Consider the following 14,426-nt stretch of genomic DNA (forward strand, 5'->3'; position numbering starts at 1 on the left):
GCTTTGTAAATCCCCGAGGATGAAGATGGCACAGCCTCTGTGAGCCCTGCACCAGAGCTGCCACCCTTCCAGTGAGATTTTTTCCCATATGTCCCATAGGACTTTGTGCTGCTGCACCTTCTGCCCGTTGCCTCTTGTCCTTTAGCCATACTTCTCTGAGAAGTCTAGCTCCATCTCCTCCATATCCTACCTTTGTCAGAGAGTACAGCTATGTAAAGATGAAAATTAAGTTTGTCTCTTTCTGGAGGCCAGCACTGAAGTTGTTTGAAGTACAGTCTGATTTTCCCTGTTTGTCTTGTAGGAATGAATTAGGAGACCAGAGTCCAGTTCAAAACAACCTGAGAACAGTATAAAATTTAACATCAGCAGAAATCTTCCTCAGTGGTCAGTTAACCTTAGAGGTACACATGCCTCTGCATGCTTTCCTGTCTGCATTAGAAGTTTGCTGCTTGTTGTAGCTTTGCTCTCTGTGTTCCCAGAACAGCAGCAGAGAGCATAGCTGGGCAGCAAGCTCAGTTTAAAGAAGTTCTTTTGAGGGTCTTGAACTCAGTGGTGATACTTATACATCACTGCCTTGAATGCCATGTCCTTAACAGAATGCAAGGTCAAGTTAAAATACCAGATGAGTGATGTCCATCTCAATAGAAAAATCTGCTACTGACAGCCAGGGTCTGGCACAGCCGAGCTATCTTGTGGCTCGCCCTGCGTTCTGCCTGTTCATCATCACCCAGAGCATCACCGTGCCTTTCCCTTGCTCTGGTGCTTGTGCGGCCCTTCCCTCACTAATTTCATAAAAAGGGCAGATTTTTGTCAGGTTACAGAGTTGGTAGGGCTGATGGGCACCATAGCTAGCTCGGGGTTTGGGGTTAGACCCCCTGGAAAGGGGAACGGATTTCTTGCTTAGCAAGGGAGAGGTTTGTGTTCAATACCCTTTGCAGCCTGCAGGCATTGCAGCTTGGGTCTTGTGTTTGCCAAGAACTACCCTTGCTTTTCTTCTACCAGGTGGTTGCACCAGGTCCCTGCGTGCAGACCTGGCTCTCCCAGGCTCCTCTTTATTCAGTCTTCAGTTCCTTTTGCAGAGTGGCACAACTTCAGCAGAACTGGAGGAGCATGCCCTTACTTGGCTAACACATCACTAATGGGCAGGGGAAGATGCTTGTCCAGGTTTCCCACTTCTTGGGCTAGTTGCTTGGCTACACTGAGAGCACAAAAGAGGGAAATGGGACCTGCTCAAATTTAGGATGGTCCAAGGCATCTGCTTTCAAATGCGTCAGGTCTGGACTGGCACGCAACCTGGTGACACCCTTTTAGCTCTGTAGAGGGCAGGTGTTCTGCATTGTTCTTCTGAGGTGAAAAAGGCACATACATAATGTGGGAACAAAAGTTGTCTGCCTGGCTTTGGGGGTCTGCTCAGTGGACAGGGACATAGGTTAAAAATTGCTAGTGGAAAGCATCTGTCCTTGGTTTAGGCCGTGGTTGTCCCAGCTGGATGACTCTAGGAATGTTGCTGCTCTGAGATTACCCATTTCTCTATTTATGAAATATGGTTATGGGGTCGGCCTTCCCTTTTCACTCCTTCAAGTAAACCTATTGAAGATGTATGTGAGTTTTGCATGTCTACTGCTGCAGACTTTTTATTCTGCATCTTTTTGCATTGATCACTGTGACTGAAAATTGCTTCTTTACAGGTCAATCGCTTTAGTAAGGTGGAGGACCGAGCAATCTTCATTACTGATCGACACCTTTATAAGATGGACCCTATGAAGCAGTACAAAGTGATGAAGACCATCCCCCTCTATAATGTAAGTACAAGGCCTGGAGAAGCTCATCTCAGGCTGTCTTAGTCATGGGCAGGTCATCTGCTGTTTAGCTCCGTTTTCTGATCTACAGAATGGAAAAAGACTGTGGTTTACATTTTTAATGTATTTAATAGCTTTAAAACACTTAAGTGCAATTATCTAAAGCACTGCTGTCTAATGTTAGCTTTTAATTTTGGTGCATAAAATAAAAGCTAAAAAACAAACTGCTTATTGCACTTTCTTCTGTTTGTTCTTCTATTTTGTTATTTATTTGCTGTGTGCTGCAAGATCTTGGCCCCATAAGAGGGCTAGCATTTCACAGTGGCTTAAGACACAATTTCTCTGTCTCTTGGGGTTTGTTTGATCCTTCATGTTTTTTGACTTATATATATTTATATAAATATATATATATATATTTGTCCATGTTTAATGTAAATCTTATCAAAGCTAAATTCAGAATTGTAGCGAGGTATCTGGCCTTCGGGGTAGCAGAGTTTAGCTGCCAGTCACAAAGAAGCAGATTATCACTGATAGGAAGGGGGATGGGAGAAAAGCTCATTTTTAGCTCTTCAGCATCCTGGTGCGTGTTTTCAACTGTTTGTTTGTTTTCCTCAGCCTGAGGTAACACCACTGTGATTATCTTAAACCTACAGAACCTGGCTGGGTTGCTTGCAAATGTCGTACGCAAATTTGTTAGGACGTTTGCATTTGAAGAAATAATAAATTTGTAGTCCCCACATTGCTGAAAGACTAAAGATGGGATTAGGGTAACAGTAAAACCTAATCTGCAAATGTGGATGGAATGATTAGCTCAGATTGCATCCTTAATGTTGGTTTTATTGGACCTCTTCTAACGTCCTTGCTGGTTACCCACCAAAGCTGCACACTGATTGCCCACTGCAGTACGTGGAATAACTGCTTGCCTGCCTTACTTGTTTCCCCTAACAAGAAAATCTGTTGTAGCAAAGCAGTGTGACCATGACAGTGTCTCTTGTTTTGAAAAGATACTACTGCCATGTATTTAGCAGCTGCAGGTCATTTTCCTAAGTTGATGTTCTATTCTACTGACGTTATCGCTTAATTGTGCAAAATGAAATTGTCAGCAGACAATGCTAAATGACTAACTCTTGCTTGTGCAAACAGACTTGTTAAAATCTACGGCAGACTGCTCTTTCAAGGTGGGTGGATTTTTTTTCAAAGAATCAAGGTGAGCTCAGGTGAGCAAGGTAGAATTTTGTTTGTCACAATTTCTCACTGTTAGTTTTCTAAGCTGTTGCCTTATACAAAATGGTTAAGCTAGTGCAATTCACTTGCTACATGAGTAATTATAGTAAAGCTGTATTTATTTCAGCCATAGAGAAATCCCTGCTTTCCCTGTATGTCTGTAATACAGATGGGTTTAAAGGTGGATCTGTACGTTCAAGTAACAGAGTAAGACCAGGTCACTCTGGGAAGATCTTTTCTGTTGCTACTGGTAGCCTGAACATTTTCCTCCGAGATCCTTAATGCATTAAAAAAAAAAAAAAAAGGCAGTACAGAGCGTTTGGAAACATCAGCTTCCTATTCCTAACTCCAAAGAGGCTGGAACATAAATGCACTGCAAAAGGAGCCAGACACTTCACAAACCATTGTCCTGGGTCTGCCTGGGATGGAGTTCATTGTCTTCCTAGCAATGTGGATGCAATTTGTAGGTTGCCTATAGAAAGTCTGTTACTTAGAAATGTTAGTAATTACTGTTCTTTCACAAGACGTGTATGTCTGAAAGGGAGGATCAATTCACACAAGGTGAGTGATAACTTGGCTGTAGCATGGGCTGCCTGTGCTGGCTTTGCATCTCCTGGAGCAGCAAAGCACATAAATGTTCTGTGCATATAGGTCTCTTATTGTGACAATATTTGAATTTCTATAAATAGGAATCAGCTTTATTTGTAGATCTGCAATTATTCGCTTTTCCAGCCTAACCCTAGGCTTCTTGACAGCAGTTTCCTTTACCTGAGCAATCACCAAGAGCTCCTGGGTTACTTCCTATGGGAGGAATGGGTCCAAAAAATTCCCTCAGTGACTCACACAGGTGCCAGTCTTATTCCAGCCTGGAAACTTGTCCGATGAAAACAATCTTTGGTAAATGCTGTGGTGATTTCTGCTCTGTTGGCCAAAGGTCCTCCTTTCACCTGTTTCCACTCCACTGTGGTCCTTGGGAACACAAGAAAATCTGTGGGCACAGGGATAGGGGTGGCATCGTGGTGACAGGGCATGTCCACTGATCCTACTGATTTGCTGCTGACTCCTCTCTGAGCAGCAGGAAGAAGAGAGTTTGGAAATGTATTTGGTTTCTATATAGTATGTGAAATACATTTTTTTTTCACTAGGATTTCTTAAGCTAAACTCCTGCTAATGATCAGTGCTGCAATCCAATAGCTTTTCCCTTTTCTGGTTGTGTTTTGTGTTGTGTTACTGAGTGATTTGCGTACGTGTTGCCTGCTGCCTCGTGTGCACTGCCTTGTTTCTCTGCATGCCTGATCTCTCCCTGCATGGCAGCCCTGTGGCAGTGTGCAGGGAGGTGCTGTAAGTGGCCATCCGTGATGCAGATATTTGTTCCCTTTCATAGAAAGAACAATTGTTTGAACTGATACGCGTATTTCCAAGAAGCGAAAGGGTAATAAATACACTGGTCTTGGTGTTTCTCGGTGTATCAGGTATGTCCCAGCAGAAAGGTACATGCTTGCTGGGGAAGGTGGATTGCCCTTCTAACATATAAAGGTGAACCCAGCTGAAATTCATCTGCCTGTTAGCTGTGCTGCTTGCCATCAGCATTTCTGAAGCACCCTATCAACATGGCAACATCCTTAGGGATGGTGTTTCCATGGAAATCTCATCGGAGACAGTCAGCTGATGTCTGTTCCTACCATAAACTTGTTTTCGGCTGAAGGAATCGCTCTATAGTTTCCCATCTCCTTTAGCTATGTTTACTTGTAAATGGTTTAAGCATAGGCCTTAATGTATGTCTGCTTGGATTTCAGGTTCTGCATTCTTATTTCTTACCCTGTGTAAGGAATCTGTAATTTTGTGCAAATGATTACAAAGCAATAACTTTCCTTTCAACCCGAACTGCTTCACTGGACTGAGCTGCTACTTTGGGGGAATTTTTGTTTGCAACTGCTCTGGCAGTTGCTTCAGAAGTACCACTGTTAAATTGCCTTTTTTATTCTTACCTGGAGAAAAAAAGAAACAGATAATGTCAAGAAGGAATTAGAAGATGATTGAGCAGCAGAAAGGATCTTACGACTGTCTTTCCCAGTACAGTGGAGAATATAATAAAGGAAATTCTGTGGCTGCTGAGATTTTTTTTTTCTGATCTGCAAGCGTGGCTAATATTCGTGTTTATAAATACTGAGATAAGCACCTTCTCTACAATTATTTCTTTTGTATTATTTTTATTTGTTCAGATAGTCTTAGGAGGAGGGGCAAAATAGGAACATTTTAAAGGGCTCATGGACTTCTATCACAGTTCTTTTGAAGAATTGATGTTTAAATAGGCTTTTCAAATACACAGATTTCAACTTGCTCATCTTTCATACTCGGTACACATTTAAAACCTTGATGGCAGTAGTCCCTGTGGTGTTATTGTGCTCCCAGGATGTTATTTAAGCATGCAAATTAATTTTAAGGGACACCATAAACCCAGGCAGCTGTTAATGTGTGTGCATGAAGTGTAGCTTGTTTTGAAAGTATTTTGTAACCTTAAAATACTGTGAATGGTAGAGAATAAACTCCACCTGTGTTGGGTATGTGCAACTGGTAGCAGGAGGTCTCTGCTCAGCGCCTAGAATATCAGCAATAACTCATCTGTTGTGCTGCAATAATAAGCCAGCAAAATGTGAGCAACTCTCAACTTGTGTAGTGTTTCATCTAGAAAATAGGGCACACACCACACTTCTGCATGCTGGCTGTGGCATGCTTTTCAGGAACAACGCTGCTGTCTGGTATATGGTAGACATCCAGAGCTCTAACAGGTTTCTTGGAAATAATACAGGGTACCTACTAAACCAAGCATATGGATTTAGGCTGTTTCTGAGAGATTCATGCTTCTGAAAGTACTGCATAGTCTCCAACTCTATCTGTGCTAATATGCTTTCCAGCACAGGCAGTGGGGATGCATAGAAGGCTTTTTTTTTTTCTTTAAAAAGAGGATGATGAGATTTTGATTTCAGTAAAACAGTGTAGCAGTGCCTCTTGGTTTTAGGAGAATGTGGCTTCCTTCTGCCTGTCCCTGGATGACTCAAAAGAGTTGGGTAGTGCTTTGGTGGACAAGGAATGTCTGTTCTAGTATCTGTTTGTGTTAATCATTCTTTTTCCTCTCTCTCTCTAGCACCAATTTATAAATGTACTTGCCTCTTGATTTTTCTTTTTGCATCCTTATATTTTGTTTCCTTAGCATAGATTTTTTTTGTTGCTTTTTGTTGTTGTTGTTGTTCTTGTTTTTTTAAAATATTCACCTGAATAGCCTGTGTACCTAGACTGCCACTCCTAAATTTTTCCTGCTTTTGCTTTGGGTGATGACAAGGACAAAATCTTTAATGTACCAAGTAGCAGTTACTTAGCAGAAAGACATTGATCCATGACTAAATACTGGAATCAACACAGCTTTGTGGGGTTTGCAACTTACATTCTTCATCAGAATGTTTGGGCTTTCAGTAGATTTTGTTCCTGTATTGTCTGCTTATCATTACATTCTTGAAGCCGTGTCTGTGGATTTGAGCAGAGGAGATGGTTGTTGGCCAGACTGATGGTTATTGTTGGCTTCCCTTGAAAATAAAATAAAGCAAGCTTGTGGATCTGCCCCTGAGTGATGTGGTGTCATCCAGGGTGAGATGTGGGGGAGCCTTATCCCACCTGGTACACTCTGGTGAGCAGCATGCGGTGCTGAAAGTGCAGAAGGGCACCGACTCACTGCACCACTGCTAGCAGGAGCTGCTCCAGGGGACACAGCCTAGGCAGCAGAATTTCCCAGCAGAATTTTAGCAGGGACCATTGACTACCTCCCCCGCACCAAAAAAAAAAAAAAAAAAAAAAAAACTATTGTTTCATTTGTACTTTGGCTTGTGGGAGCAGTATGGTGAGCTTGCACAAGGCCATTCCCCAGGCACTGCTCTCGCTGGTAGAGGTAGAACTTGAAAGGCAACATGGCATACTGAGGTTGAACGAGCTGGTCTGGCCCTTAGTAAAAAATATATCAAAGTGTATGACATTGCTCTTGCTTTCTCTTCACAGTTGATAGGATTGAGCGTCTCCAACGGAAAGGACCAGCTCGTGGTCTTCCACACGAAGGACAACAAGGATCTCGTTGTCTGTCTCTTCAGTAAAGAGCCATCTAATGACAACAGGATTGGAGAGCTGGTGGGAGTCCTGACAAGCCACTTCAAGAGGTCAGTGTTGTTTGGATTGTGCTGAAAACTCAGTCTAGCATGCCAAATCAGAAACTTGCTGTGAAGTCAATTTGATGTCAGTCTGGAGTTTTATCTGTGTTACTTCGCTGTATTACTAGGATGTCAGAGCATCATTTTTCCCTGTTATTTTTGGGACATACTTTTCAACTGCCACACTTTGCTTGCCCCTTCTTCCTTCCCTATATGTGCGTATTAGAACATAGGTGTCTGGGGACACACATCACTGAAGATGGCATTCTGAGTGTGATACAATGTCTCATAAGCATGTTTTAAGGTCAAGCTCTTCATATGTAAAATTAGGATACAGCTATTCCTTTTTCAAATTCTTTTCCCTGCCACTAGTGTCAGTAGATCATTTAGTGTTTGAGCTGTAAAATGTTGTCTCTGAATCCCTGCAAATTGTCTCACTTGCAAATCATTGTGTAAAATCTGTTTTAGTCGTAGACTAAACACGTAAGTGGTTATCTTGCATTGAGCTTCTTGGAGGTACAGCTGAACTAGCAATAATCACCTTTATAGCATACAGCAGGTTTGGGATTGCACAGAAAAGCTGCACAGCAGTCATTGCATTGCAGACAATCACATAAAACTAACTCTGTAGAGAAATGGTCTTGACAATTGGACAAACCTTCAGAGTTCTTCTCTTGCTCCTCCAGAACAGATTCTCATGAAAATCAATACTGATGAGCATCATATGCAGCATTTGGGTGTTGCCACTCATAATACCGTGCTTCATTTATGATAGACAAAACGGAGTCTTTATAGGTAAACAACTATTTGGAGCTGCAGGTGGCAGGACAGTGAGTGAATTTGTTATATTAGGTGCCTGGGTAATTTCTTACATGAACTTGAGCACGCTGATTTAGCCACTTCTGTCAGTACTGCTGGAGATAGGTGCTAAATTCATCTGAAATTAATTCTAAGCATTGGCATAACTTGCTTTAAGAAATTCAGTGCTGAAAAGCAACAGAAAGCATTCTCTTTTTTTTTTTTTCATTTACCTCAATATAGTTTAATTTTCAAATGTAGCTACTCATGGAGGCTCAGGAGGTTATGGGAATATGTCTTGTAAAGCAGCACGCATCCTTTCAGGAGTCCTGTGAAGTAGCTGGATTTCTTTCATGTCTGATGTGTTTTGAACGCAGGTGAAATCTCCAGCTGATGCTCTTCAGTGACTTAACAAGTCTGTAACGTTGGGAAGAGCTGTGAAACTGTTGATTGCACCCCAGATCCTGTATTCTCAGTGTTCAGACTTCCCTGTTTTGCTGTTCCTTTTCCTCAGTCATTACAACAAAGCACCCCATCCTTTTATCATGTTGAGACCATTGTGGGGACTGGTCTAAAATACTGAGCCTTTCATATAGGGTATAAACTATTGATTTTTCAATTTCTTATACTGATTTAACAATGACATTTTTATTTTTAAAAAGAATTAGTTTTAGTTTTTATCCATCTAATTAGTTAACTGCCATTTTATTACAGACAGTACTCTTACATGCTGTTTAATCTTCACTTACTACAGTACTGGTTGTTGGGTTTTTTTTATTGTTTTAAGTGAACTCTCAGCATAGCTGGTTAAATGGAAGTGTCTGAAACTTTTTCTCAGATGTCTGGTTGAGGTTACAGGTTTAAGGATAATGTACAGGAACAGCTCATTTGCCAAATATCCAAATGTCATGGTTTCCCTCATCAAAGCAATATCTGTAAATCAAAAGGGGAAAATTCTTGTTTTCAGGCAGTTTCAATTTTCTAAGTATAAAAAAATCCTGTCTGTGAATGGGATTAGCTGACCCATTGCTCAAGAGGCTCTTTGGGAATTCCTCATTAACCAGGATTAACCAAGAGTCCAGAGTCACTGTGTGCCTCATGGCAAGTGTCAGGTTTCCCTGTCCTGCCTGTCAGGAGGTGCTTGCTGTGACAAAGTGGATCCAGCAGTAAAACCCTGTGAAAGTCGGGTGGCTGCGTGACCCTGGATGTGATTTCAGAGCAGTGCTACACCTGTGATGTGCAGGGCGGCTTCCTTGGGTGACAGCGGGGTCTCACATAAGGTCGTCTCCAAACATACAAAGTAGTTTCCAGCCATCCTGGTCCCAGTCCTCACATCTCCATTAGGAGGTTTTAGCAAGAGTGAGGTTGCACAGCTCCCTGTGGTTCCATGTAATGCATAACGATGTTTTAAATACTTGTGTGATAAAATCATTACAACTCTGTACAATCTGTACTAACGTATAGGCAGGACTAGGAGACTGGTGGTGACACCTGTGCTATGGATGTCTGGACCTTCTCATTCAGATGCTTTGTTTGATTCCTAGTGGTAGTTTTCACACTTTGAAGTTGTGGTCAGAAATGAATAAGCTTCTTAGTGTAAAATTAACATGAAGCTTCTATGAGCTATACAATTTTGCAGCAGCAACTCTGCTGGTTAAGGTGTTAGGGAACTGAATGTAGTCAAGCTAATGGGTGTTTGAGTCATGTTTGTAATTTGGCAGCTGTTATTTTTTTTAAACAAAGCAATTATGTAGCTAACTGAATTCCCAACAGAAATAATGACAGAGCTGGCTAAAATGCTAATGCTATGGCCACAGTGTACCGTCAAGTGCTGAAGCTCATGTTCAGGAAAAAGGGATCTGAGAAGTTTTTTCCAGGAGTGAGAGTGGATGTAAAAGGGTGAGGGCCATCAGCCAGGAGAGGACTTATCTTCTCCATCTTTGACATCGAAGTTGCTTCAGGGTCTTTAAGCCTTTAGAAGGCTTCTCCAGCAGGTCAAGTCCAGTGTGCTGAGGACTCTTTCTGGATGTACTTTGGAGCCATGCTTTGCCAGAGAAGACCTGTTTCTAGCCCGTTTTCACAGCACGAATTCCGTCTCATCCTCTGGTGGATCTCGCACTGCCTCTGTCAGCTCCTGTCTGGTTCCTCCTGAAGTGTGGAAGCATCGCCAGCTGAATACCCTTGGTGGCAAAGGCAGCTCAGATGTCATCACCAAAGGTGACTGAGACCCATGCTTTGTTTCCAGGCATTGTGCTCCATTCTGCAGTACACTCAAACTTAAAGATATTTTTTTTTTATGTCTGGTTTAAACACACATGGTATTTTCAGTTCAACATGCATATTGATCTAAGCTTCATGGGTATCAGTGGCCAGCTCTCTTCAGTGTTTCTGTTCCCCTAATCCCTGCATTGTCTGCAGCCACAGCCACTGGTTTTCTTCCAGGATTGCTGAAGGGAAGGAGGAGTTAAAAGAACAGTAAAAAGCAATTCCTGCAGAACTCCAGCAGAAAATCGGTTGCCTAAGGATAATTTTATATTTTCCATTCCGCTTTGAGACCTGTCAGCCAATTTTAATCATTAGTGCTCACTGGATTAATTTTCTTTAGTTCTGGGTTCTTAAACAGGCATGCCTTGGAGCCAATTGCCTTGGCACTGTTACACTATTGACCAAACAGTAATTCATAAAAACGGATGTCAGGCTAAAGGCGACGGGCTGTAGGTTTCATTAGAGTCAGTTATCCTGTTCTTCTTCCACACAGGGGCTGTTTTTGGCCTGGCACGAAGGTGTCTTTAGGAAGATTACGTTTCTCAGCTTTCCCTTTCACATGTAATCAATATAGTAATTTTGCTCCATCTGTGCATTTCATGATGTTACATGAGATGGTAGCGGTTTGTTTGATTGTGGAAGCAGGGAGGCTTGGTTATTTGATGTAGTGGCACATACGTGTATATTGTATGTATGTAATGCAGGAGTGTGAGTGTGTGTGTGTATACATACATATATATATATTTTTTTTTAATACAGACAAAATCTGTCTCATCAGCCTTTCAAAATAAACTGAAATACCAACATGTTAGGTGTAAGGTGCGCGGTTTCCCCAGGCTTCCTTATTAAGCAAGATCTGCATAGGGCAGCACATCCTTGCAAAAAGCCTCTTTCTTTGCCTGCCCTCAGCAGCATGGTGGCACGTAGGGGATGTATCTGGGATTACAGCTTTATTATGCTAAACACTGGAAACAAACAGATCCTGGTGCAAGTGTGTGCTGCCTAGGCAGACCAGGGAGGCGGAAAGGGGAGAAGCAGCATCGCGTTGCACTGGGGAGCAGAGGGCTGCAGTGGTTGTGCTTTTTGCAAGGTTCCATGCACACCTCCAATGCAGCCACTCTGGTTAATATGTAGCCACTCTGTGTAGACTGGCTGTGCTTTGAAATATTTCCCAGAGTGGTTCTTGAGACTGTATTAGGTAATGGCCTTGCTTGATGTGTTAGAAAGCGGTTAATAGTTGTGATCTGGCTGTACCTGGAAGTTCTTGAAACAGCTGCATTGAAATGGAGTAGTTGTGAAGAGAGGAAATGAGAAGAAAAGTGCACTTCTGACTGCTTTTCTAGTGTTCAAAGCTCCAGCCATAAATATTTGTTAACACTGGAATTGCTTCAAACTTTGGATGAGTGCAGGATGCCCCTAATCCCCTGAACTACATAAACTGAGTGTCAGAATAAAGCCTGTCCAGAATTGCAGGCAATTTGGGGAGATTAAATATATTTGGAACAGGAGAACTCACAAATGTTTTTTTCTGAATTTTGTTCTTTGTAACAAATCGTGTTGTGGCAAACAAAGCTTTCTGCAAACACATTTAAGTGAAAGATTTTTAAATTTGCTATTATCTTAATAGCAGTGTTTAAGGTTAAGCTCTGAGAGTGCTGCCTCCTGGGTGATTTTTGTTAATAGCATGAGTGTTTGCTAGGTAGAGGGAAAGAAGCCATCTGTAAATGCACATTTTCAATCCATTGTGCAGGAGTAAGGATGAGCATTTTATACATTTTTGATGCTGTCCATTAAAAAAAAAAAAAATCAACATGATTTTATTTTGCTTATTTAGGAAAATCAGTCCTCAGCCCAGTTATAAGCACAATCTGGAACACAAATCATTAAGCAGGAGAGCCCAGTTTGTTTAAAATCAATTCAATATTTTTTATTTCCTCCACTATGAAGAAACAGACCTTCCAGCTTAGGCCTAGGTGTCATGCAAGAGGTTTAAAACACTTTGATTTATCATAAAGATGCTCTTTCATAAGGAAACTGCTGACTTTAATCAGCTTAACATTTTCCCTTTTTTTAAAAACTGTACCTTTCTCTTGTAAAACCTTATTAACTGCTGAGACTTAGATTTACATGTGAGTTAAGACAGAAGCATTTTTTTTTTCTGTAGTTAGTGACCACCTCAAAGAGACAATACTGATGAAAACTCTTGTTTCTTTGGGACCGAAGGGAAGGAAGGGGAGCCCAAACTGGTGTTTGAAAATCCATGGGTGATAGCGTGCTCTTAACCAGCCATCCTTACTCCAAGGAAATAACCATCCCTCACAAGGCAGAAAACCTCCACACAAAGGAAGCGTGTTACAACTGCTGGTATCAAATTAATCTGTCACTTAAGCTTTGTGAACGCTATGAAAATTATCTCTTGCTGACAGTGGGTGTCAGCAGCGCCAGCAGCCGGGCTCATGATGAGCGCTCTTTAACTGGAAGTTTCCATCTATACTGGGGGTTTCTCGTAGGCTAGACAAGATCAAAAGGAGTTGAGCGCTGCTTCAGAAAACCGGGCTGGAAACAAACTGCTTCTAAATTGCTATTTAATGCGATTTGTCCTTTGTCACCACTGCCAACTAACCCGTGTTTAGTTCTGATTCAGCCGTGCCAGTGGCTGACACCATTGTTATCATCGGCTGAATCCTGACAAAGGGCTAGACTTTATTCATATCAGATTCTTCTGTAACATTTTTTTTCAGTGCTTTAGTGGAGCATAAATAGCTTTGTTTTTATACAGGATTTCTATTCATAACTTCTAGTAAAACTCTGCTGTTGTCTGGGAGGAGCCCTAGCCTGCAGTTAGCTGTCAGCTTCTAAGCACCAGGTGCTCAACCCTGCAGCAGGGTGGCGGCAAAAGGAAAAACAATTTCCTTATTCAATAAAATACATAAAATGAAAAAAAAAAAAAAAAAAAAAAAGCTTAATTTCTCTAACCTTGTCTTTGTGGCTTAGAAAATTTTTCTAGTATTCAGCTAAGGTTTGCCTTTGGCTAATTTATGATCTTTATAATCATCTCTGGTAATTCCTGTGCAGGTTTGTTAACCACACAATTGTAACTGGGATTAAGAAATGACAGTTTTTCTTTGGAGAATGCATTGTGTAGATGAAAGATTTGTTGCTTTTGGTGACTTCAAGGCATGAATAAGAAGAGTTCTATCACCACGATGAACTCTTAATGTTCTCTTTTTAAATTTTGTATTATTTGGAAAAGTTTTCTTCAACTTGATGCTACTGAGTTATTCTAGAGAACAGCCCTGCTAGAAGGGAACTCATTAAGGCAGTTGGAAGAGGATTGTTTCCTTTCTTAAAACTCGTCTTCCTGATGCTGTTGCTGGAGCAGAGCTCATTCACTGTCTCTGACATGGGTCCTGAACCCCCTGACCAGGGAAGCTTTCCCTATCTCACATCCTGGTAGAAAAAGTATCCTTTTGTTATACTTCTCAATATGTTCCTGGCACAGTGCAAATAACTTTGTCTCCTGCAGTCCTGGATTTATGTTGAGAATAAAGTGAGCTCTGGAGAGGGGATTGGGCTCTCAAGAGGCTGAGTTCAATCTTTGCTGCAAAATTTTGAGTCCTTTATTTGCATACTTGACCTCTAAATCTAAAAGTCAATTCTTATGTCTGATAACATAATAGTAGCAATTTATTATATTTTATGATATTCCGTTGAGTTTAATGAGTTTTACTGGTCATCTATTCCTTCCCAAGTCCTACTCCCATTTACAACACAAATTCTCTCTGAAATTCACTGGAAAGAACACTGCTGTGGCTGAAACACATTCAAGTTGCACACAGATGCCAGTAGAAGGTAACTGTGATACTGTCTGCTTTGTAAAGAGCACCTAGATGCTAAAGCGCCAGGCAGGAGTTCAGGGTCCTCCTGGACTGGATGGAGATCTTGGTAGACAGAAGTTATTGGAGCTTGATGTTCTTTGAAGGAGATGGAATTTCAGTGTTTGGTTGCTTGGTGTTTTCTGAAGTTGTTTTGTGTAGCGGTTATTGAGGAAATGTTCTTCAGGGCACATAAAATAAATAGATAAATAATCATTGATTACTTCAAAAATTTAGAAACTTTTTTTTTTTTTCTGTAACCATAATTCCGA

General features: G+C 41.4%; 1 protein-coding gene across 4 annotated transcripts in view; it reads left to right on the forward strand.

Annotated features, from left to right (window-relative positions):
• The window catches only part of MYO1D (myosin ID), a 156,922-nt gene that overhangs the window by 92,497 nt on the left and 49,999 nt on the right, over window positions 1-14,426 (forward strand). For all 4 annotated transcript variants that reach the window (XM_027445220.3, XM_027445219.3, XM_038168685.2 and 1 more), the window contains exons 20-21: window positions 1,689-1,802; window positions 7,071-7,225. In XM_027445220.3, the coding sequence (XP_027301021.3) occupies window positions 1,689-1,802; window positions 7,071-7,225 (269 nt within the window). The remainder of the gene's footprint in view (window positions 1-1,688; window positions 1,803-7,070; window positions 7,226-14,426) is intronic.

This window comes from Anas platyrhynchos, chromosome 28 (genome assembly GCF_047663525.1).
Source record: "Anas platyrhynchos isolate ZD024472 breed Pekin duck chromosome 28, IASCAAS_PekinDuck_T2T, whole genome shotgun sequence".
Lineage (NCBI taxonomy): Eukaryota > Metazoa > Chordata > Aves > Anseriformes > Anatidae > Anas > Anas platyrhynchos.